Here is a 26,744-nt window from a genome sequence, read left to right as displayed (position 1 = left end):
TAGGAGAAACTAAGAATAATTTACGAACTCGCTTTAATGCTCATAGGTCAAACATCAAATTAAAGAAAGACAAGCCTGTTTCTAATCATTTCAACCTCGACGACCATTCAATAGACGATCTCACCCTAATCCCAATTGAGCGTATAGAAATTGACTTGCCCGAAGATGAAACTACCAAATTCCGTCAATCTAGGGAGGCCCATTGGATTGAGACATTGAATACAGCAAGACCTATAGGACTAAATATTCATCATAATGTAGGCATAGCACCCTTTGTTGTCCCGTTTAATACAACCAGCAATCGAGCAAGCAAGATAGTTCATGCCCACTATAAGAGCCTTCAAGAGAAATTCCCCCATGTCTATAAGCAGAAAATGATAGTTGCATATTCAAAAAATAAGAACTTAAATGATAATATTGTTCATAGTAAACTAAAAACAATCAGTACATAACAGATACTATACTTCTCGCCCATCGGGCGAGTTATTTTTTCTAATTTCAGATCAGAATAAGAACAGAAGAAAACCCAATATCAAGACCCTTAATCCTAATTTCTAAATAAAGTGTCTGCTCCACCCTAGGCCTGCACATTTGGGAGAATCAAACCCTCCCTTCCCCGAAATCAAATTGATTCTATTAAAAATATGAAACCAGTTAATTTCCAGGATGTTAAACTTGTTGAGAAATTCTGTGATCAGCTTGAACTGGCAATAATTACTCTCAAGGAGGCTGGACGTACAGAAGAATTTGAAGAAAACTCCATGTTTTATAGTATCACTCGATCAAAATTACCTGCCGTAAGTGTTACACATTATAAACGTTGGGCCAGTGCTTCTGGCGTGCCTGAGAATTTAACGACATTATTTAAATGGCTTTCAACTGAACTTAGATATCGCATTGAGGCCAGAGAAGAGGTCGAAGGGCTAACAATTAGAGCTGATAGAACAAGTCCCTTTCGCTACAAACCTAGGAACTTTTCTACGAACATATCTAAATATTTGTCGTGCCAAAAACACCATAGACTAACTGACTGTAATTACTTTCACTCTCTGTCCATAAACCAAAGATGGGAATGTGCCAAATCAAATAGACTTTGCTTCCGTTGTCTTGACAATTCCCATATTGGCTCGAAATGTCCCACGACACAAAAGTGTGGTGTCGATGGATGTAATAGGACTCACAGCCCACTCCTTCATGGAGGGGGGTTTAGACCAGACTCTTATGTAAATGTTGATAGAAATGACAATCGCAGAAGTGAAGTTCAACCTTCCCCTCGAGTTCGCACACATACTGCAAATGGCAATGGTGATTATGTGGCAATGCGAATAGTGCCAGTCTTGCTAGTTAATGGGGACAGACAATTCTTTGAGAATGCCTTATTAGACGAATGTTCGACAGACACTTACATAGACTCTAGTTTAGCTTCAGAATTAGAATTAAGTGGTCCATTGTGCTCGCTTAATGTGGGTGTTTTAGGAGGTACAACAACCCCCATATCTACTAGTCGTGTCAAATTGCTTATTAAGACTGTTGATGGTAGATGGTTATAATGTCGATGCATACACTGTAGACAATGTGACCGGTGACCTGACAGTCATCGATTGGAATAAGTACTCTCCGAATTGGCCACATTTGGACGGAATTGAATTCCCTCAAGTTGGACGTAATCCCCGTGTAAGAATCCTTCTTGGCCTTAATGTCCCTGAAGTCCATCGTTGTATTACTGAAGTTTATGGTAAACCTGGGGAACCCGTAGCCCGTCTGACGCCTCTTGGTTGGACATGTACTGGACCTTATGATCCCCTTATTACGCCTACCACAGGACAAAGTCACTTTGCAAGGGCATTTTTCGTTCAGGAAAACAGTGAAACAAACACACTTATTCGTAGGATGTGGGAGCTAGAAACTATGGGGGTCACATCGCCTCATACTGAAACCCATACTCCTATAGAGAAGACAATTGACTGTTCAGTTCGATCGACCATTGCCTTTCAAACCGATAGGTATAGCATTGGTATTCCCTGGAAAACTGGCGAACCCCAACTTGTTAACAACTATGACATGGCAAAATCAAGATTACTGAATCTGGAAAAGTCCCTAATAAAACGACCCAATATTGGCGAAGTTTACAAACATTTGATTGATGACCATTTGGCAAAATCCTATGTGCAGGAAATAGTTCCACCAGAGCGACGTGCTGACAATATTTGGTATTTGCCCCATTTCCCAGTTATTAGGCCAGATAAGTCCACAACAAAAGTTCGTATAGTTATGGATGCCGCAGCACGCTATAATCAGAAATCATTGAATGATTGCATTCATGCAGGTCCTAAATTGCAACGGGAGTTATTTGATGTATTAGTTCGCCTCCGTAGCGGAGCAGTCGCGATTTCAGCCGATATCACTGAAATGTTTTTACAAGTAAATATGACTCCATTTGATCGTAGATATCACAGATTTCTTTGGCGAGATTTAGACACAAATTCACCTATTCGAGAGTACGAATATCAAAGATTGGTTTTCGGAAACACTTCCTCTCCATATTTGTCACAGGCTGTTATAAGGGAACATGCACAGGCTAACATCGATCAATTCCCCCGGGGTGTAGATTCCGTTCTTAACTCTATGTATGTTGATGACTTGCTCGACAGTGCCGAGTCCACTTTTGCCGCAATCGAATTACGTCATGAGGTTTCTTCCTTGCTGCAATGTGCAGGTTTTCAAATTCGAAAGTGGATCTCAAATGTCCCAGAGTGTTGAGAGATATACCTCTCAGTGATCGTGCTACATCTTTGTTATTTAAAGATGGAGATCTTCCGTCTGTAAAAACGTTAGGCATTTTATGGAACGCGAATTCGGACAACTTTGGTTTTCATGTAGAGTCTCCACCGACTACAATACTGACAAAGAGATTTGTTGTCAGTAAAACCGCTTCACTATTTGATCCACTTAACCTTTTGGCCCCGTTCCCGATTCGTGCTAAGATTGGAATTCAATCCTCGTGGTTAAGGGGCGTAAGTTGGGATGAAGAACTCCCTGCTGACCTCATTGGGCCATTGCTTTCTTGGTTTCAAGAATTATCAGAATTAAAATCGATCCAAATTAATCGTTGCCTTACTAATAATAACTTGTCCTCTTCTGATAAAACCTTGCACACCTTTGTAGATGCTTCAGAAAAGGCGTATGCCGCAGCTTGTTATCTTCGCACAGTTTATGATGATTCGTCCATTTCTGTTAACCTTGTTGCCTCTAAAACTAGGGTAGCTCCCTTGAAAACCATTTCTATACCTAAATTAGAGCTCTGTGGTGCGATTTTAGGCTTACGTCTTGCCCAAACTATCAAAAAGGTTTTGAATATTAACTCGGTCACATATTGGTCGGACTCAAAAAATGTATTATTTTGGATTCGGGGAGAGTCAAGGTCTTATAAGCCATTTGTTTCGCATCGTGTTGGTGAAATCCACGAAAATTCTAACCCTGGAAATTGGCATTATGTTCCCACAAAACAAAATTCTTCTGATTTGGCAACACGTGGATTATCAGTAAGCGAATTGTCAGGTAGTAATCTCTGGTGGAACGGACCGGACTATTTGTTGCAAGACTGTTCTTCTTGGCCAGTTGACAAGAACTTTGTTCCCACTGAGGCCCTTGAGGAGATACGTAACACTGCTACCACACTACTGACCTCCACTGATTTTGGCATTTTGGACCCCAATAGATATTCTGACTGGTTCAGACTTGTACGTATAACAGGGTGGGTGAAGCGATTTGTGCACAATTGTAGAAATCGTGAAAAACTTAGGGATTCCTTTCTTACCTCAAAGGAAATTGAAATTTCGGAAAATTATTGTTTTCAATGTGCTCAGCAAGATGTGTTTTAATCGGAATTGTGTGAGTTAATAAAGGGTCGATGTGTCTCATCTAGCTCCAAATTATCAAATCTTAACCCATTCCTAGATGATAATAGTGTGCTTCGTGTAAAAGGGAGATTGGAAAATGCAAACCACCTGTCATATTGTGCACGGTTTCCTATTATTTTACCACAAAAGCATCAAATAACCAATTTGTTAATTAATCATTATCAAGTGTTTAAATCATGATAGTAGTGTGTCATTTGTGCTTTCGGAAATTCGCACTAAATTTTGGATCCTTCGTGCTCGGGCAAGTGAAAAGTGTAAATCTAAAGTGTCCAATGTGTATGAAGCGCAGAAGGAAGCCTGCTGAACAAATCATGGCTCCCCTTCCTCGTGTGCGTTTAGGCGAGCCTCTTCGAGCATTTGCGAGAGTTGGATTAGATTTTGGAGGACCGTATTTAACAAAACAAGGAAGAGGAAAGACCCGGACCAAGAGATATTTGTGTCACTTGTCTCGCAACTAGCGCTGTGCATCTCGAGATGGCTTGGAGCATGGATACCGATAGCTTTTTATGTGCTATTGACAGATTTGTGTCGCGAAGATCAAAACCACTGGAAATCGTATCGGACAATGGTTCGAATTTCGTGTGTGCCAATCGTGAGTTAAAGGAGCTCAGTATACTCGACCAAAATAAAATTGGAAATTGTTTGTCGAATAGAGGAATTAAATGGAGGTTCAATCCGCCACTTGCGCCTCATTTTGGTGGTGTTTTCGAAAGCATGATCAAGTCAGCAAAACGTGCTATTAAAGCTATTCTCCAAGATGCAGACATTTCGGATGAAGAACTCTTAACCGCGATCGTGGGTGCGGAAGGACTCTTAAATAGTCGTCCCTTATGTTACATTGGTGATAGTGCGGACGATGATCCAGTCCTTACCCCTAGTCACTTTTTATGTGGACAGCTCGGTAATGCTTTAGCTCCGGAATTCGATGGTGCTAATTATGACCCTCGTAGACGCTGGCGTAGAATTCAGGACTTAATAGGAAAATTTTGGCGTAGATGGATCCGTGAGTTTTTGCCAACACTCAATAAGCGTAATAAATGGAACACTCCTAGTAACAATCTAGAGACCGGTGATGTTGTGCTCCTGATAGATCCTCAATCACCGCGAGGAAAGTGGCCATTAGGAAGCATAGTTAAAACCTACCCATGTAATGATGGACATGTACGCGTCGTTGATGTGAAAGTCAGAGACAATATTTTGAAGCGGCCTATCCACCGACTGTGCCCATTGGATGTATGATCTATTGTATATTATGTTGTGTATTTGTATGGTCACTTGATTTGTTGTTTTGGCACACTTTTCGTTATTTTGAAATTTATTCAGAAAATAGAAAAAAAGTATAGTTGTGCATAGAATAGGAAGTATAGTGCTCATTAATGCAGCAATTTAGTATAGCAGTATCGTATTGCATAGTTATAGTGCTAATTTAGCAAGACATCGACATCGTGTATATAAACTAGTGTCCAAAAGAAACGATACCAACTTATTTTCAAAATTGTTTTTTACTAAGTGAATTGTCTAATATGAAAACATGTAAATTCGTATTGCATATCCCAAACACAGCATAGTCGATAAAAATACCGGGAACACGTGATCACTTCCGGGAAAAAACGTAAATTTCATGAAAGTGACATTTCCCTCTCTAGCATGTTCTGTACGTGCATAAAAACTGTATAAAACGGCTGATCAGACACGTTGATATCACAGCAACAAAAAGAACAAGATATGCCACGTTTCACAGCCATCGAGAGAGAGAGAGCCGTTGGAATGGTCCAACAAGGAGCGACACACGTCGACGTCGCCAGAAGGTTGGGCTGCGCACGCATCACTATCATCAGGTTGATGCAGCGGTTACGTCAGACAGGTCAGACGTCAGACAGGCCCAGGAGTGGAAGACCACGAGTAACCACGCCCCGTGAAGATCGTTACATTCGGGTATTACACCTGAGGAACCGCACCGTAACAGCGACGTCCACGGCGGCTACAGCACTGGGACACAGGATCAGTCGACAGACCGTCTACAGGAGACTACGGCAGTTTGGTATCCGGCCACGTCATCCCTACCGCGGACCGCTCCTGAGGCCTTGACACCGGAACAACAGGCTGATCTGGTCCAGGCGAGTTCGACGTTGGCAACGGCGGGACTGGGCACGTGTTATGTTCTCTGATGAGAGCAGATTCCTCATCTTCAAAAACGATGGACGACAGCTTGTATACCGACGATTTGGTGAACGTTTGGCGCCTAACTGTATCCAACAGGTCCGGCCGTTTGGAGGTGGAGGGTTAATGGTTTGGGGTGGCATATGTGGTGACGTCAAAACGAGGCTTGTAATTCGTGGAAACCTGAATGCACAGCGTTATATTGATGACATCCTACGGCCTGTTGTGGTGCCCTTTATTCAGCAACAGCCTCGTGGACTCCTTTTCCAACATGACAATGCAAGGCCACACACAGCAAGATTGACACAGAACTTCCTTGCCAACGTCAACGTACAGGTTTTGCCATGGCCCGCATGTTCACCGGACATGAATCCCATCGAGCACTTATGGGACCACCTCGATCGGCAAATCTGACGTCGCCGTGTGCCTCCAGTCAACGTCCAGGACTTGGAACGATGTCTCCTCGAGGAATGGCAACGCCCAACGTCATCATACGTTTGACGGCATCAGTCCGTAGGCGTGTTCTGGCATGTATTGATGCTCTCGGTGGACATACCCGCTACTGACTTGACTTTGTGACGTGTGGTGTGACATTTCCCGTTGTTTCTGTGATCAGTGCTCTAACGAAATGTTCTTTTTTCGACCCCACCCATCTTTAAAGGCTTGTCATATTGGTTGTACAGATTTTATTGAAATGAAATTTGTGTACAGATGTTGTGAAAGGATTTCTCAAAAGCATAACACCATTCCTAAACTTCTGCATTGTTTATAGAGATAGTAAATATAATAGCAGTAAAAATGATAGTTATAGAAATAGACGTCGATGTTTATATTTTATAGATTATTAGATGTTGTTAGTAGATAGCTTTATTAGTATTGCATTTTGATGCTCCTTTGAATCCTTGTCGCATCAAGGAGGCGGGTATGTTTAAAAGGGACTAAGTCGTGCAAAAGGGGGGTAACTCGTATCGATTATCGATTGGTTTTGAGATTATTTGAAAATGAAATGAAATGAATGGAGTTTTACGTCCTACTCTTCTGCACCTTGTGGGATTCGAGATTATTTGAGGTTGTTGTTTTTGTCTCACCGAGTTGTTTCGGCACTCGGCTCATCGACTTGTCACTGTAAACATCAACATGTATTTTTAAATCCGAATAAATCTAATCGAACTTGAAACCATCGTTGAGTTTCATTCATGTTTTCTGAAGCCCGGAGAACAATCTTGTAAATCTCTCCAGATGAAGGTAATCAAATTGATGTATTCCAATGCTGTAATTCACAGTCCCTATACATACTTGTGACCAGTGCTTCTATAAGAGAGTTTCTCTTATAAAACCTTATACCAAACCATTCTATTGCACAAGATTATTTCAGATCGATTTACACCAGTTCTACCTACAGATAAAAATTATTTTAAAGCTGGTACTTGTCAATTACAAACTGCTATGGTATATTCTCTCTTAATATTTTGATCTATATAATTATGTAATGTATAATTACCTTTATAACCTTAAGAAACAACAGTTTTTATGGATATAGACTTCTATTTATTATTGAAGACAACGTTTCATTACACACACAGGTAACGTTATCAAGTGATGTGCTGTGATACTTCTAAATGTCTTACGAGGATTACCTTTTAACCATCTTCAACTTTTGACTTGACTTGGACTTTGGACTCATGCATATTAAAAATACATTTATCGCATTGTTTTTTTTTTGTGTTTATAAAAAAAAATCATTAGAATTCTTTTACGTCGTTTGTAGCCGATCTTATTGAATTATTGAATGGCTGTTTTATTGAGATGTCGTTATAATGAATGATGATTCTGACGAAAAGGACTCTGCTGACCCTTTTCGGCTTTTAGAGCAACCCGTATATTCTGGCAACAGAGAGTTAACTATTTTTAGCCTTTGTCATCCAGTCGCACTTTGTGTACACACAGCTGCGACGAAGAGTCTTGGTGTTAAGGACTATTTTATGCTGGCAACATATTGTACTTTCAATTTCACCAACATGGCTGCTCACGGAGAAAAAGATATTACTGCGCACGATAAAGCTATACTCTCACAAATTTTCAATCCTAATCTACCATTTTCCGAAAGTAATGATGAATATGACACGGCCAGTATCATAGACATAGGTATGCCAAGACACAGAAAGCTTTGATGTTGCTTTTTCACCACATTTTCACCCAACCCTACAGTTCGGTGGTGTAACCTATTTTCGTGGATATAAGGATTCAACACAGAATTTTGTCAAAGTTAAAAAAACAAAATTTTTTTTTTATGTCTTAGATGTTTCCTCAGATATTCTACAAAATAATTAAAATTGGTTTATTTCGATTTTCTTTATGAATCGTTCTCTTTGACCCATATTTCATGAGCAACCAACTCAGCAACGGCGGCAGAATGCTTCACCTATTTTCAATGTTTGATCTATAAATAAGTCGAGAAAAACACGTTGTATGGTTATCGGGTGATATAATTAACTTCTCTTAGTATTTATCTTTAATATCAATTCATTATAACTATTGACAATTCCTTCAAAGAACCACGATTTAAAAAAAATAATGACTGACAAAATAAGATACGTAGCGTGATTTATTGCTTAAAATCACTGAAACAACATAAGAATATGGTCCACTTTGTGTTCCATAGAAATTTTCTGCTGACATGGAATCCGCTAGTTGATCACGTAACTTCATTCGTTGGACTACATTCTAGCAGACGACACTTGGAATGCCGGTTACTGCTTGGTATTATAAGGAAATTCGGCCGATAAAAAATGGCGACTTTTGGTAAAAGTGAAATCCCCCATTTTGTATTTGTCAAAGTATACATTAATACATTTTACCTTGCTTAAAACTACTGGATTCATTCTACTAGCTGATATTGTAGAGAAAACCAATGTTTATCAAAATAAACTAATGTGTCGAGGTCGCGCAAGGTCGCTCATGTAAATTATTAATCCTTTCCGGAAATCCACGAATAATAGGTTTCCACGAAAATAGGTTACTTGACTGTACATTCTGATTCATCTCAATTACAATTTGATTTTTGAAAGTAAAACAACACTTTAAATTGTAAATCAAATTTGTTTCCGTTGTATTTAAAACAATAAATAGCAAGTTCTGAAACTGCTCAGGAAAAAACAGATGTCTGTTGTAGTTTGCAGTAATATAGCAACAAGGTGTATTTTTCTGTTATCTCAAAGTGTTAGAAAAGCATTAGTTGATAGAAAGATTGTTGTTAACATTTTGTACTATCATGCATTATTTTCAGAGCCACAAAGTACGTTAGAAGTAAAGGAAGCAAAAGAATTGGAGGTCAAAGGTGTCAAGGAAGCTGAAGAAGAAAATTATGATGAAGCTCTGAAATATTTAAACCAGGCTGTCAACAAGGCTCCGTCCTGGGCCTCTACATACAACAACAGAGCTCAGGTTTATAGACTTATGGGTCAAAATGATGGTAATTTTTGACATATGACATATTAGCTGATCAGTCTTTCTTGTATTAATATTCTGAGATTATGGTAAAAAATGACTTTGATCACAAGAAAACTTCTGAGATAAAACTTTATAAAAAGGAATAAAGTATATTAAATGACAAGATTTCTGTATCATTTTAGAGGCATTAGAAGATTTATCTAAAGCCATTACCTTAAGTTGTGGTAGAGGTCAAGCTGCTAAACAAGCTTATACACAGAGAGCATTACTGAGAAAGTTAGCAGGTAGGTTTATCATGTATTGTTATATGCCCACATTTATTTGTTGGTGCAGTTCATAAACTGGTGTGTGAATATATAATCATAAAAGCAGTTTGATAATATGAATGGTATCATTTTTATATTTTATATCTATCTCTCGGGCAGAGTTGAAATGTTGACCTTCATCTCAATAGTGTCATATAAGCTTTCCCTCAAATTTAACCCTGTTAAAAATAATTCCAGGCAATGATGAAGATTCAATGACAGATTTTAAAAAAGCAGCTGAATTGGGTAATGAGTTTGCCAAACAGCAAGTAGTATCTGCTAATCCCTATGCAGCTATGTGTAATGCTATGCTGAGTGAAGTTATTCACAAGATTTGTAGTGGAGAACAATCTTGTCTGTAAAGTTAGTGAGTATATAGTGGGTGATTCTGTAATTTGCAGACTAAATGAAACTAGGTTGTGGTATTTTGTGGTTTGAAGATATTTTTAAAGATGTGTATTTTTATATCTACTAGAATTTTACATATGAGATTATTTTTATGTTATACTTTTTTTTTCCTTTAAGTAAATGGTTTATTGTAAAGACTCATAATTTGATATGATAAAATTAATATTTTTACAACTAAATCAGTATTATGTATAAGTATTAATAATGAAAAGTAAAACACAATGTAATATAAAGGTTTAAATAGAGTGCAGAGTGTAAATAGACACTCAAATTTTTCGTTAACAATTTAGAAACCAATCCCTTTCTGGAGTGCTACTTGTCATTATTGATTGTTCTTTAAACAGTCTGAACAGAAAACAGAAACCTGTCTATTTATACATGAAAAGGAGAGGATTTTCTGAACCTGTTAAGGGAACCACCAAAGCAAAACATTAGATTGCTTACCTTTTCTTCAAAACCCTTTGATGGAAATTGCAAAATTAAAAAAATATAGAACTCTTGATTTGAGCAGCGTCTGTCATCACAAGAGACATGCTTCAGGTCTCCTTTATAACATTATAACATTGAAGAAGCATATCAGGTGGAAGTAAATAATAAAGGATTTCCTTTGTAACCCCTTTCACACCACTTTGCCTTGCTCTTATTTAATTATGCCTGAGCATTCAACTTAATGTTTTCTATCAAATTTCCTGTTCATAAAATACATATTAATAAAATACATTACCTTCTGATCTTTCAATAGAATGTGAGGAAGAACTGTGTATGGTTAGGCTTTTAAGGCTGTATTTATAACATATTATAATCCCCCCACTCTATCTTTATAATATGTAATAATATCATTGTTGTTATTACTATCAAAATAAATAAGGTCTTTTCTATTGAATTTATTTTGTTTTTTGCCCTTTAGATAAAAGAAAAAAATCTAATATTTGTTCTGTAAGTAACCCATTTATTAAATGAATACTACGTCTTAGAATGAACATAAAATTTAAGAATTTTAAACTTGAACTTAGGAAAAACGCGTCAAAATTTGTTTGTGATCACAATAGAGACTACAGTTTTGAACTGATTTTAATGAAATTTGATGTGATCATTTATATTGATGAGATCTTGGTCAAGTTCGAATTTGACGATAGTTCGATCAATGGTTTTTGAGTTATTGCACTTGACTTAGGCAAAACGTGTCAAATTTGTTTGTGAACACAATAGAGACTACAGTTTTCAACTGATTTTAATGAAATTTGATGTGATCATTTATATTGATGGGATCTTGGTTAAGTTTGAATATGACGTTCTTTCGATGAACGGTTTTTTAGTTATTGCCCTTGACTTAGGTAAAACTCGTCAAAATTTGTTTGTGAACACAATAGAGACTACAGTTTTCAACCGATTTTAATGAAATTTGGTGTGATCATTTATATTGATGAGATCTTGGTTAAGTTCGAATATGACGTTCCTTTGATGAACGGTTTTTGAGTTACTGCCCTTGACTTAGGAAAAACGCGTCAAAATTTGTTTGTGAACACATGAGAGATTACAGTTTTCAATTCATTTTAATGAAACATGGTGTGATCGTGTATATTGAGGCGATAATTTGATGTATTTGGGTTATTGATATTAATATTAAAATTTCTTTAATATGAGAAAATTCATACTTTAGTCACTAAAATGTTTTATCATTTCTGACAGCTGCCAGTGGGCGTATGTTACCTTGTCTGGCAAGCTATCTTTCAATAATTACATAGTTTTATGAATTTTCCAATTTTCCAGGGATTCTGTTGTATCTTTATGAAACCAGGTAAGTTCACTGATGAATATATACTCAAATTAACCATTCTTGAGAACATAAATATTATGTTCAGTTTAAGACGTAGTATCACTTTAAGATAATATTCCAATGAAAAGTAGTGAACACTACAATGAGACTCAGTGAATTGATAATTGCATTGCATATTTTTAATGCTTCAAATTGTCTTATTTACTGCTCGATTTTTATGAGATTTGTTTAATTATGTCAACCAAAGATAATTTGTTATTTTATATTATATCATATATAACAAATATATTTTAAGAAATGATCCATGAAAACACTGAACAACACAATGTTGGAATTCTCAGTGAATGACCTATTGATATATTAATCATTAATATAATGTTCATAGATTTGTGTCAGTAATTAATATATAAGAATAATAAGATAATAAAGTATTTCATTCGAATTATGAGTTGTTTGTAAATATTCTAATGCAATTTAATAATATTAATATATCTTATATAATATATTGATATGTTTTTTATACGCGCACATGGAAATATGTTGCCATGTCCCCTGTCCGTCAACATTTCTTGTGAACACAACAGAGACTACAGTTTTGAACTGATTTTAATGAAATTTGGTGTGATCATTTATATTGATGAGATCTTGGTCAAGTTTGAATTTGACGATCTTTCGAAGAACTGTTTTTGAGGTATTGCCCTTGACTTAGGAAAAAAACGTCAAAATTGGCTTGTGAACGCGATAGAGACTACAGTTTTCATCTGATTTTAATGAAATTTGGTGTGATCATTTCTATTGATGAGGTCTTGGTCAAGTTCGATTTTGATGATTTTTCAATTTACGGTCTTTGAGTTATTGCCCTTGACTTAATAAACGCGCGTCAAAATGTGTTTGTGAACATAATGGAGACTACAGTTTTCAATTTATTTAATGAAACATGGTGTGATCATGTATATTGATGTGATAATTTGATTTATTTGGGTTGTTTATTGATTTTTAAAAATTTTGTAGTATTTCTCAGCATAAATAACTAGCAGTAAATATATATATCATTTTATTCAAACTATTAAATTTCTTTAATATGAGAAAATTCATACTTTAGTCACTAAAATGTTTTATCATTTCTGAAAGCTGCCAGTGGGCGTATGTTATCTTGTCTGGCAAGCTATCTTATTATTTGATATACATATACCAAAAGTATTATGTACCACTCGAAACAATTAAAGATAAATATGTAATTTGGCAGCTAAAAAAAATATAAATAGTATACATTGTAAGTTGTTATACACCCACATGGAAATGTGGACGTATATTCCCGACGCTTCTCTCCGTCGGTCCGTCATAAATTTTTTGTATGCACGATAGAGGCTACAGTTGTTATCTGATCTGGATTAAACATGGTATGCATGTATATATAGATGAGATCTCGGTAAAGTTTGGTTGGTAATAATCGAATGAACGGTTTCAGAGTTTTGCCCTTGATTTATTAAAACGCGTTAAGTTTGCCTTGTATGTCCGATGAAGGCTTTATCCAATCTTAATGAAACTTAGTATTCATGTATATATTGCTGAGATTTTGGTCAAGTTCGAAATTGGTAATAAGTGATTGAACGATTTATCGGTTATTGCCCTTGACTTAGTAAAAACACGTCAAATTTGGTTTGTATGCACGATAAAGTTTTTTTTCTGTTTATTCCCATATCGCCCCTTTCCCAATTCGGCCCCATTTTTTCCCATTTCGCCCCTTCTCATTTCGCCACTTCCCATTATGACCCTTCCCAATTTGCCCCCTTTTCCAATCCGCCCCTTTTTCATATTGTACCCACCCCTTTCTGCATCCTCCCATTTTGCCCCTTATTCCCCCTTCTCCCCTTTCGACCCTTTCTTATTTTTCATTGTATTAACAAAATAATTAGACAGTATAGGACTAAGTTGAATACAGAAAAAGAATTGCAATTAAAATGATATAAAAGAAAAATTGAAAAGGAAGTACATAAACATTTAAGTCAACATTTACATAATTATAATTTCAACCTATGGAAGTTATTGAATACTAATCTTAGAAATTTTACAGAGGCAGCAAAATTCCAGTCTACTCTTTATCAAATTCCTACTGGCCCAGTACCAAAATACACAGGGGACCGGAATTCAAATCAGAACAAGCATAATTTACTATGTGGCATACTTTTTCAAAAAAGGAAGGGGCGAACTGGGAAGATGCGAAATGGGAAAGGGGCGAAATGGGAAAGTGGCGAACTGGGAAGGGGGCGAACTGGGAAAAGGAAAATAATTTAGGGTTGAATTCGGAAGGGGCGATTAGGGAAAACACCGTTTTTATACCCCAAACATTAATGTGGGCGTATATAGTCGTCTGTCTGTCTGTCTGTCTATCTTGTCTTGTCTTGTCTTTTCTGTTTGTCTGTCGCTATTTTTTTTATCTTGATGAAACTTGGTATGTATGAATATATTGATGAGATCGAATATATTGATGAGATCTCAGTCAAGATTGAATTAGGTCATAATCGGATGAACGGTTTTGGTTTTGCCCCTGATTTAGTAAAAACGCTTCAAATTTGGATTGTAGTCATGAGTTTTTATCTGATCTCGATGAAACTTGGTATGTACGGATATATTGATGAAATGTCATGTTAAAAAATGGTAATAATTGGATGAATGGTTTTGGAGTTATTGCCCTTAAATTAATTCTAATTTGGCTTGTGTGCACAATAGATGCTACATTGTTAATCAGATCTCGATGGAACTTGGTATGCATGTATATATAGACACGATCTCAGTCAAGTACGAAATTGGTAACAATCGGATTATCGGTTATGGAGTTATTGTCCTTGAATTAATTCAATGCGTCTAATTTGGCTCTACATAGAGACTACATTTTTTGTCCGATCTTGATGAAACTTGATGTGAGATCTCAGTAAAGCTTGAAATTAGTAACAATAGGATGATTGGTTTCACATAAACAACTACAGACTTTGTTATCGTTTCTGACAGCTGGTAGTGGGCGTATGTTACCTTGCCTGACTAGCTACCTTTAGTTTCTTATATGCCCATTTGGAAATGAGACAGAATAAACTAGTGTTAAAGTTTTCATCTAAAATACATATATATCTTTTAGACCACAGATTTATGGTTGTCCTGAAAATGGTTGAGAATTATGTGCAATGACTTTACACTTACAGTCACCAGGGGTGACGTTTTGTTTCGTTTATCATCTACAAATTCGAACTTGAATGAGATCTCATACTGCAAGCCAAATTTGGTGCAAGTCAAGAGCAATAACTGAAAAAACCGGTCAAATTTATAGATCTTATCAATATATATATATATATGCATATTAAGATTCATTAGGATTGGATAAAAACTGTAACCCCAATTATGTTTACAAGCCAAATTACAATTCTTTTTACGAAAGCAAATACAATAACTAAAAAATCTTTCATCAAAATGAGCCAAATTAGAACTTAGACAACGATTTCATTAATATATACAAGCATACCAAATTTCATCAAGAAATAAAAACTGTAGCCTCTATTATGTTTACAAGCCAAATTTGATGCGTTTTTACTAAGTCAATAACTCAAAACCTTTGTACCAAAATAAGATCTCATAAATATATAAAGATAGTGGACCACAGCCATATACGCCAACCACGGCATGCGGATGGTAAATATTCAAGATTTTGGGGCAAGGGCAATAACTCTGCTTCTAACGGTCGAAAATAGCTCAAATTCGAACTTGATCTTCGAATTTCATTTGATTCCAGTTTTAGAGCGTTTACAAGCAAATGTTGACCGACGGACGGACAGGGTGCCGACAAGATACGTCCACAAAGAAAGATGTGGGCGTATAAAAACCAGCCTTTATTGTGTTTAAAAGAAATGGGAACGATCGGACGGACAGGGCTACGGCAATATACGTCCACATCTCCACGTCAGGCTTACACAACGATTATAAAAAAACACACGTAGAGTGCCATTACTGATAGCATCAACGTGAGCAAGCTCTGGGTATGGTACGGATGAGAGTCCCCACACCCACAACCACCGGTTGTTCCTGATTTACTGTAATGTTACAGGCAGACGTCAGACAAATCTATAAAGGTGTGACAACATCACGTTATGACCTTGCGTACAAATAGCTCTTTCTGACAATGACGTCATCAGCTAGCTAGCTAGATCAGTGCTTATCAACCTCAGCGAGTCCATTCTTCCCTGGAAGAATATTTCCGAATTTATTCCTTCCCAAAATAAATCAGTCATTTTCAAACGTATTTCGTTCGAAAACTTCTACGATACATTAACCATGAATGAATATAACATCGTACGCCACTTACATATCAAGATATTTCAGTGTGACCCTTGGGCCGAATGTCTATTCACGATTTTGTATATTCGGGGTGAATGAAGTCAATTTTAGTCGTAGATAACCTCGCTCATCAGTTACATTTCTTTAACCATGCTTAACCCACATTCCACCAAATATGTGGTAGGAAATGGCAGGTGTCTAGTTTACAGTGGCCAACTGGTTGAATGTGGGCCCGTGGACTTAAGTAGGTTGGGGCTCCTTCCCTAGCGATTTTAAAAAAAAAAAACTTTGTAAGTCAATCTAATGCCCGTAAATGATCTGTTGGAGTGTACTGGTAGTCGGAGGCTGTCCAAAGACTAAAAACACCAGTACTATGCTACCATTTACATTAAATGTCTTAGTAATTTTCATGTAAGGGCTCTCATGGCTGACATTTTTTTTTAATACTATTGCCCTCGGTAGGAACCTAACATAAGTTGTGAACCATTTTATATTGTAGGTTAAACTTTAAGTTATACATGTTTTTTAATATTTGAATTTTTTTAGGGAGGGGCACAAAGGGGTTGGGACCCGTTGACTTGGTTCAACCAGTCCAAATAATTGAACCGATGCCAGTTTACTTATGCTTGGAAATTTGGCAGCAACGGGATGTTGAAATACTATTGCTGACACGTCCTTCCAATGCCTCCCATTTTCTACCCATGCTATGTTTAGTTTGGAAGATCTTTAATGTCACAAATGTATGCTGCTTTTCCTTGCATGCTACAATTGTTTTTATTGGAAATTATATTACTAATACTTAAAGGGGATTTTACAGAAACTGAAAATATTTCATATTTTATCTTACTACAAAAACATAAGATAGAATTGTACATTAATCAAATATGACATTAGAATATAAACATGAGGTGTAAAGTTTTTAATATTTCAATAAGGTGGTCTATATAATAAATAAAGGCTTTATGAACATTTTGGATATTTGTGTACATGGTGCTATAGAGGTATATTAATGTAGATTGAGATAATTAATATTCTAATTATTTCATATACATTTTTCTCATATACAAACTTGACACAATCAATTGGTTTCTTTCGGTTATCATGAGTATCAAACATGCTTTGTTTTCGGGGCAATGTTAAGATGTGAGGTAGGCAGAAAGATTTATTACTGTATTTAAACAGTGCCGTGAACTGTTGGATAGTATACAAAACCTTCTTTAGGACAATTTTGTAAATGTCTATCACTGGTTTCAGGTTTTAAGATGTCTTTTAGCGACCTGAAAGTCAGCGTATTTGTTCTTTGTTGTGTACAGTCCACCATTTCGAAATCTTTGGAGTAACAAATCTCCATTTGGTCCAAATAAAACTTCCCATCACGTTTACTTTTAAAACAGCTTATAACGGGTTCTATTCCATTTAATTTGTTCTTTAAACTTGTTAATATCTTATATACATCATATTGTTTGTCATCATCTGGCACAATTCCTACTTCTGCCATCACATTTGTAAGGTTTATTTCTTTGTAAAGTGTCAAACCTTGTAAGAAGTATAAATACTCATTGGCAGTCTGTTTTACACTAGCTGCACATGTTCCGTGTTTAAACCATTCATGTTCCCAAAAGCCGTTAGCAGCTGTATCAATGTACAAGTTTGGCCAATACATTTGTAACTCTTTCAATAATGGTGCCACAGCAGATGAGTTGAATTCAGCTGTTTTGTTGCATTCTTCTGGCCCTTCTTTGCTTGAACCTCCTGACGGCCATAATCCATGAATTGTCCATCCCGTTACGTTTAGAACTCTGTTACATTTATGATGTTCTTCTTCCCCTTGTAAACATACGGTAGTGGGCCAGGCTTGAGTAAATGTGAAGTATGTAAAGTTTGTATTTTTGGGATGCAGCGTATTCACAGATAAAAACCTTGAATGTCCAAAATGTTCTGGAAGACTCAATGCATTATTCACAATATCAGTAAAAGAGAAAATTGAAAAGAAATATAATACCAACTTCAACATGATCACCTTTTCACATTCACCAAAAACGACAAAGTAAGGATTGAGTAGATCTGGCCCGATTGAACAGCTGTTCACTATCGGTTTGTTGACAATAGTATCTCGTGACAACTCCTCCTACTGTGACGTAGACTTTTAAATCAGTTTTGTTTGTTACATCCTCTTATCAAGATCTAAAATAAACTACACGGAGTCCATATTTTGGACATGTGGAAAGTCCACACTATCTATAAATAAAAATAGGCTAATTTTATTAACTGTAACCTCATCCCACCCCACTCTTCCTTCCAGACTGTCGATCAATAATTTCGCATAGAACAAGTTTGGCTTCATTGTCACCACCAAAAATTTATATCTTATCGCTAATGGTTACGTAAACCAATAAAAGATTCATGAAACTACATTTATTTATTTCCAGGTCTACTGAACATTGACAATGACACCATTTTCAGAAATCGCATGAAAAAAAGGTTGGTTTATAAATTTTCTAGATAAGGTTAGGCCCTATCCTTTTGACGAAAACATTTCACTTTCGAGATCCCTCAGTTTTTCAAATAAATTCATTTGCAAATGTTTCATGTTGTGTTTTTGATAGAAATGTTGAGTTAAACAATTACTCAAATAGGGAATTTTTCTGATACTGATACCCTCAGATTGTTTTAATCAACATTCCCCCTGACAGTGACTGAGCGAAGCAGGTCAGAAGGGCTGACAGGGAAAAGCCCTCGAGCGTTCGGACTGAGGAAATTAAATTATTAAAAATTAAAATCAGTGGGAAGACTTTTCACTTCCCTTTCAATTGCATGATCCGACTTGAGATTTTTGTCTCCTCGTGTGCCCACAGCCCGTCGGTGAAACTCTAAACCTTAAAAGGCTTATGATAGAAATAGTCACAATATTCAACATTGAAAAATGGAAAGATTTATTTATTGTTTTGTTTCATCATCCCTGATAAGAACATTTTAACTTTTTATTGCAACTAGTGTCATTAATATATTCCCGAATATCAAACCTCAAAATAAGTTGCCGGACTGTCTGAGTAGTCGAAGGATTAAAGACACCGTTTTTCCAAGCTCCATTTAGCCAAGTCAGTAGAAATTGTTCAGCAAACATAAGTAGAGCAAGACGGAGCAAGGTCACTATGTATGATCACCTTTTCCTTTTCTTGAACATTCGATGACATTGAGACTTGCACCATTTTGATATTCTTGTCCAGTAATCCGGTAGATCCTCTTTCCACATGCCAGTACCGCGGTGAACAGCATGACTCTCTAGTTTCAGAAGTTTTAAAATAAAGCTCTCAAAGGGTTTATTGAGTGGTAACTTATCATAATGATAAACTTGCCCTATTCCCTTTTTGATGAGTTCTTCGTTAATTCTTACTTTCCTCCATCCCTATCAATAAAACGTCATAAGGGGAGTTCAATAAAGTGAAATCTTAAAACAATACCACGCATCGCCAGTCAGCGCCATAGCAGAGCTTTATCTATTGCTATGATGATTGCCGAACTTGCCATAGTTTTCAATGCTCAAGGGATGGATTGAAAATGGTCTCTTGTTATAGCTAGAGATCTCTAACCGTTTGACAAAAAGCTTGGCCATTAACATAACGTGTTGGTCAACTTTGGACCGAATTAAGAAAAAAATACAAATACTAATAGAATCTTCATCATATTATCTATACCTTTCGAAAAGAGACCACAGAATCAATCCTTCCATCACCTCTCTCTAACATTTTAAACCAAATATGCTGATGTTTAACATGAATATCTAACCACGATAATACTGACGGAGAGGAGCATATACCGGCCAATACAACTGGTAAATAATTCAATTCTGAAATAAAATTATATCGCAGTTCAGAGTTGAGAAGCATTTTAAGATGATTTGTTGATAACACTTGCACGTCCTTTCATGCGTTTGGTTCAGCTTCTTTTATCGGTCCATATATATGATGCCAAAACAAATCATCCAAACCATCTTTCCAAAACTATCCAAATGAACATCACATTTGCTTTAAACTATTTTTATTTTATCAATCAGAAAAACAATATGAATATAAATTTAAGCGCATATTACTGATCAAGAATTAAATACTTACCGTTGGCATCTTTCTTTAAAAATGAAGGTGTTCTCAGCAACTGTTGGTGTTTTGTTAAAAGAACGGGAATTTTACCAGAAATATCATCTTCAGCACGTACGGAAATAACTTTTCCTTGAAGAGTTACATTCTTTCTGATAAATAGGTCTGGGATCTCTGACGCTTTCTTGAACTGTTTAAACTTAAGTAAAATGGTCTTTAAACAGTTTAAATAAAAAATTACATATAGACGAATTTGTTTAAGCATCGAAAGTGAATTGTTTGATCAGGACATTCAGAACATAAGCTACATATTACCAGCAAGTTGTATTAGGCTACCGAGATTTGTAAAATTACACCCATCTCGGTTGTCACGAATATAATTAACTACATTACCGTTCAATCATTTTTAATTGCTGGTTTCCGACAATGAAAAAAAGAGCTAGAGCTATTGAAAAAGAGTCAATCAATTTATCGAAGTAACCCACTGGATTATGTTGATTTATGATACAGCATCAGAAATAGATAAGCTAAGTTCATTATTGCAAAGGTCTATATTTAGAATAGACCTCCCAAAAAAAAAAAAATAAATATAACCCTGGTACACAAAAAACTTACAGCGTAAATGTCTCTGATAATTAAAACAGCAGCGATTGCTCCAACACCATACAGCATCCACTAAAAATATAGCATATAATATACTACATGTATATACTTATTGACATCCCAGTATCAACATCATAAATCGTAAATATATACTACCGGACCCTATCGTTGTGGCTGATTTTGTAATGTGAGGTAGAATCTACAAAAACTGATGTTTACGACTCATAGCTACGTTCTAGTTAGTATGGCTATGTTCCAGTTATCATGGCTGTGTTCTAATTAGCATGTTTATGTTCTACTTATCGTGGATATGTTCTATTTATCATTGCTGTGTTCTATTTATTATGGCTATGTTCCAGTTATTATGGCTGTGTTCTAATTATCATGTTTATGTTCTTTTTATCATGATTATGTTCTATTTATCATTGCTGTGTTCTAGTTAATATGACTATGTTCTAGTTATCATGGATATGTTCTATTTATCATGGATATGTTTTAGTTATCATGGATATGTGCTATTTATCATGGTTATGTTCTATTTATCATGTTTATGTTCTAGTTATAGTTATCATTGCTATGTTCTAGTTATCATGACTATGTTCTAGTTATCATGGCTACGCTCTAGTTAGTATGACTATGTTCTAGTTATCATGACTATGTTCTATTTATCATGGATATGTTCTATTTATCATGGTTATGTTCCATTTATCATGATTATGTTCTAGTTATAGTTATCATGGTTTTATTTTAGTTATTATGACTATGTTCTAGTTATCATGGATATGCTCTAGTTAGTATGACTATGTTTTAGTTATCATGACTATGTTCTAGTTATCATGGATATGTTCTCTTTATCATGGATATGTTCTCGTTATCATGGATATGTGCTATTTATCATGGTTATGTTCTAGTTATAGTTATCATTACTATGTTCTAGTTATCATTACTATGTTCTAGTTATCATGGCTATGTTCTAGTTATCATGGATATGTTCTATTTATCATGGTTATGTTCTATTTATCATGATTATGTTCTAGTTATAGTTATCATGACTATGTTCTAGTTATCATGGCTACGTTTTAGTTAGTATGGCTATGTTCTAGTTATCATGACTATGTTCTAGTTATCATGACTATGTTCTAGTTATTATGGCTATGTTCTAGTTATCATGGCTATGTTCTAGTTATTATGGCTATGTTCTAGTTATCATGGCTATGTTCTAGTTATCATGGCTATGTTCTAGTTATCATGGCTACGTTCTAGTTATTGTGGCTATGTTATAGTTGCTATGGTTATGTTCTAGTTATTATGGCTATGTTCTAGTTATCATTATTGTCATTCTATTCATAATTTGAACTAATAAGTCTACCATCCAAATATGTTGTCATTTCAATTACGGTTGTTTGCATTTTAATAAACTCTTTAATTACAGTAAGTGTTCATGTTTCTTATATTTGGTCTCATATAGGATTCTATTTTTAGAAGTCTTCCTCCTCTCTCCCTCTTAGGGTTTTTGCATGCCTATTTATGAGTAATTTATGGTCTAAATTTGGAATTTAATTTCTAAAATTGCATTATCTTTAAGATTTGGTGAGATAATGAGAGACCTAAAGGCGGAAGAATAGTTCTAAAAATAGTCGTTTTGTGAAGTGTCAAACTCTAGTGGACGGATGAGTATAACCGGTAGTAGTCTACTTTCAATTTTAGTAGCTCAAAATTTTTATGGTCATCATAATATTCATTTTTTTAGACATTACAGATTGGTCAGGCTTTCATTCATTGGAAAGCTTTCAACGAGATTTCTGAAAGAAGTTGTAGAGGTTGAATTTCGTTTATCATGGAAAGAGATGGCAAATGAATTAGTGGAATGAGTCTATATACTACGGCTGTTTTTTTTTATTATAGGCTACACTTTGGCTGTTGTCTGTAGTAAGAAACTATTTATAGATTAACGCAGAATCGATAAGGTTAATGCATATAATTATCTTTACTCATACCTGTATTTCTTTAATATGTCCGTCTATAAAATTCAAAATGAACCCTCGATTCGGTTTCGAAGACGCAATAATTGAGTCCGAATTATGCAAGCAGCCGGATTGCTGTTTGTCCTCTTTACTCAGAGCCATTGAAGAAAGCCAAAACAATGGAGTTATCTGTCCATAACTTTCAACGATCAACGCGATCTCGGCCGCTTAAGGATTATAAAATAAAAATACGATCCATAATCACTAGTCATGTTGCATGTTGTTTCATCCCGACAATAGTCCACCATTGGTGGGGAGTGTCCAATAGGTTAAGCAGAAGCAACACGAAAGGCAACATAATTAAAATTTGTGAAACCAGTTTAAAGGGACAGTTGCACCATTTTGGAGGGTTGGTTAGAGGGTTGAATATATATGCATAATAGTTTCCATACTTGAATGTATTCATCTGTTCAATAAAGGAACTTGGTGCTTTTAAGGATAAGCATTTAATTTATGATGCAAAATGGAACTAATAGTTCAATACTATATATTCCCTGCATGATAAAAGCTTGATTGTTGATTCAAAATCAGTAAAGGACACCTTCTCTTGAGGACCCTTAAACTTAACTTTCCAGAAAGATATGCAACAAAAAGTAAAAAACACCATGTTTATTCTACAATTACTTGCATAAGGGTTTTCAACTAGTTGGAAAAAAACCGACGACGACTGGTGAATAAAATGCGACTGGCGATTACGACTAATTGTAACGACTTGGGGTGCCAACGGTGGACAGCTGGGAAAGGACGCTTGTAAATCTTGTCCACCAAGATGTCTCAATACGTATTCGGCAACTCGTGTGTTTTATAAACTAAACAAATGCCTATTATTCAAAACAAATACTTATTAAACAAATGCCTTTTATGTAAAACAAATACTTAATATGTAAAACAAAAGCTTATAATACAAAACAAATACTTAATAGATGTAAAACAAATGCCTAATAATTAAAACAAATCAGTAATATGTCATCATTATCCACGTTATCCACATTATGTTAGCCATCGTATCATGTTCTTCACAATGATTGAGGTCAGAACTGAGTGTAAGACTTAGTATTAGGAATTAGGGGGTGAGAGCCGACACCGAACCGACTCTCGAAAGCACAGGCATCAGAATCTTTCTTCTTTTTCTGAGAAGGATTCGAACACACGGTACCTAATAGCCTAGCAGACGACAATACAACTCGCTACCGACTGAGCTATTCCACTGACACAAAATGACAGTGTTCCAACCCAGCGTTAGAGTAAATTACACTTATGTCATCTTGAGCTCTGCATCGTGTAAACCTCTAAGGGTTAGTATAAAAGGGATATGGAAACGCATGCTAAGCCAGTGTTTTGAAACGCTGAGTTGGGATTAGTGGAACACTAGAGTACCACTATATTAAAAATAGTGTCACAATATGTCACCATGCAACACTTTGCATCGAGGTCAAAGGGTTCGAGTTAGATACACTAGTGCTACACTTATGCACAAATCCAACACTATAAACACTTAGTCTTGACCTCACTCAATGTAGTAATACATGACAGAAATAGAAAAACACAGGTTGTACAATTGAAATAAATTCTACACACTATTAATCTCAGGTGGATAAATAGGGCTTAATACTTATATTGTGGGTTTTCCATATAAGGTATAAGTAAAATATATATTTTAAAATTGGGATAACTATTGAAGCTAAAAATAATTCAAACAAGCATAAGGCAAGATTTTTGTTTATGTACATCTTATATTGATATGTATACTTTCAAAATGGCGTATACAACAATATTTGATTGTTTTCTGTTATAATATAGACTTTATCTTCATCTGATACATACACACTTCGAGATTTTTGACCTTTGGGCAAATTGAGATCCATTTGCTTCTTCACTTGGCCAGCCTCATTCAGTATAGTCAGGTGTCTGTTATCCGCTACAATCAAACAATCATTCTGATCTATACATATACCCATTGGTGATATTAGAATATTGTTGAATCTGTCGTTTACAGATAACACCTCGCCATTGGGTCGTAATTTTACTATACGCCCTATAGTACAATCAGAAACTACGAGATTTCCAGAGGAAAGTGTGGTGAGATACAGGGGGTTAGATGTATAACGCCTAGAATTGGACAAGGTCTTCAATTCATTGCCATCTGTATCCATGATTACTATTAATCCTGGTTCCGACCCGGAACACGTCGATACTGCGAAACTGGTAGCCCCTATTGTGGTGATTCCCCAAAACTTTTTAGTTGTTTTTATAAGTTTGTCTATTATTACAGCGGGGGATATGGTAGCAATAGCAATTTGTTTGGCTGCAGGTAAAGTAACCGCGATTTGGATATCGGTACTACCAATTTTAACAATGCTGTGAGGAGCAGCTGGTACAGCCGATGCACTTTCTTTAAATGATGTTCCGTGTCTATAAAAGGACTTGATTTTCTTATTGGCGTAATCAGTAACAACTATAATATTACCAGATACTACACATATATCTCTAAAACTTGCTTTACAATTATCATTTTTAGTTTTGGAACTTATTTCTGAGATAATTTTCAGGGATTTGTATTTCTTAATAAATGGTGACTCTTCAGATAGCAGTTTTGCCTGAGCGACGGATGGCACCGGGACATACATTGAGAACTTACATAAGGTACGCATGTTTGACATTTTAATTATTTCCCCTATAATAGAGGATGGACAAATACTTTCCTTAAATTCTGTTTGAAACACGGGAATTTCAATCTTTTTAGGTAACTCCTCCAAAACAGTTTCACGATCTTTCAGAACAGAATCAAAATTATCAAAAATATAGGAATCTGGCGTATTTATAAGTTTAACAATAGAATTTGAAACATCACCCAATTTTGTCATTAGAGTCTGTTTGTGGTCGACATCGGTTTGTAGTTCAACTTGACTAGCACTAATTGCTCCGTCAAGGCGTGAAAGTGTGGCAGCTGTTTCAAGAGCCACGAGTTTAGACATTTCCTCTCCCTTCTTTTTTATCGATATACTCAATACACCCTTTTGAAACTCAAGATTTTGTTGCTCTCTCTCAGCTTCTGTTAAACTATCAGCAATCTTCGATATTTGATTTTGAAGTGATGACTGGTAGGTCATAAGTTCTGCTCGTTTCTCTGTGGCTATTACTTCAACGGGTATGATTTGACGACATGTTCGATGCGACACAACTGAGCACTGTACACATACTATTTTATCACAATCTACACAATATAGCTGTAAAGGAGAATTATGAGACTCACATAGCTTCTGGTTTGCGACTGATCCTGGAACTTGTTGATTAGAATTAGCATCTATCAGATTTTTCACGTAGAAATTATCTCTAAATTGTTTTGCCCAATGGCTGTCTGAAGGTCGTGGTGGATGGATAAGCTCTCTACATGTTGGACAAAGAAATCCAGTTCTGTTGTCGAGGATTCTGGTTGTCGAGATATAAGATGTTAAACAGGTTAGACAAAATGTGTGCAGGCATGGAAGAACTTTTGGTTCTTTAAAAATGTCATAGCAAATGCCACAACTTAAGAACTCCTCTTCAAACTTTTGTGATGAGTTCATTATTGGTCTGAAAATGTAACAGCAATTTATTAGGATCCCACTGAAAGAAAGTCGCCTACCTAGTATATACTTACATTCCACAGTCTATTTCTAGTCGATCCAGTTGTAAATCGG

The 26,744-nt window shown here is 35.9% G+C and overlaps 4 protein-coding genes across 4 annotated transcripts; 1 reads left to right on the top strand and 3 right to left on the bottom strand.

Moving 5' to 3' along the window:
- Window positions 1-8,087: 8,087 nt before the first annotated feature.
- LOTGIDRAFT_193123 (hypothetical protein) lies at window positions 8,088-12,462 on the top strand. The gene is made up of 5 exons (XM_009062247.1): window positions 8,088-8,225; window positions 9,367-9,552; window positions 9,713-9,814; window positions 10,034-11,522; window positions 11,684-12,462. Exons 1-4 carry the CDS (start codon window positions 8,099-8,101, stop codon window positions 10,195-10,197), a joined length of 579 nt encoding a protein of 192 aa, XP_009060495.1. The 5' UTR covers window positions 8,088-8,098; the 3' UTR covers window positions 10,198-11,522; window positions 11,684-12,462.
- A 5,055-nt stretch (window positions 12,463-17,517) lies between these two features.
- Window positions 17,518-18,357, bottom strand: LOTGIDRAFT_165243 (hypothetical protein; the record flags this gene model as incomplete). Its single annotated transcript, XM_009062246.1, has 1 exon — window positions 17,518-18,357. The coding sequence occupies one exon, from the start codon at window positions 18,355-18,357 to the stop codon at window positions 17,518-17,520; it is 840 nt and encodes a 279-aa protein (XP_009060494.1).
- Window positions 18,358-18,749: 392 nt separating this feature from the next.
- On the bottom strand, window positions 18,750-23,166 carry LOTGIDRAFT_234407 (hypothetical protein; the record flags this gene model as incomplete). Its single annotated transcript, XM_009062245.1, has 5 exons — window positions 18,750-19,749; window positions 20,039-20,190; window positions 20,456-20,651; window positions 21,053-21,112; window positions 23,038-23,166. The coding sequence occupies 5 exons, from the start codon at window positions 23,164-23,166 to the stop codon at window positions 19,504-19,506; spliced, it is 783 nt and encodes a 260-aa protein (XP_009060493.1). The 3' UTR covers window positions 18,750-19,503.
- Window positions 23,167-25,813: 2,647 nt separating this feature from the next.
- Window positions 25,814-26,630, bottom strand: LOTGIDRAFT_218987 (hypothetical protein; the record flags this gene model as incomplete). The annotated part of the gene is made up of 1 exon (XM_009062244.1): window positions 25,814-26,630. A coding segment is annotated over one exon (816 nt), but the record flags the coding sequence as incomplete, so codon positions are not given.
- Between the last annotated feature and the right edge of the window lie 114 nt (window positions 26,631-26,744).

The sequence above is a fragment of the Lottia gigantea genome (genome assembly GCF_000327385.1).
Source record: "Lottia gigantea unplaced genomic scaffold LOTGIsca_50, whole genome shotgun sequence".
NCBI classification, from domain to species: Eukaryota; Metazoa; Mollusca; class Gastropoda; family Lottiidae; genus Lottia; species Lottia gigantea.
This window is presented reverse-complemented; position numbering and strand designations above follow the sequence as displayed.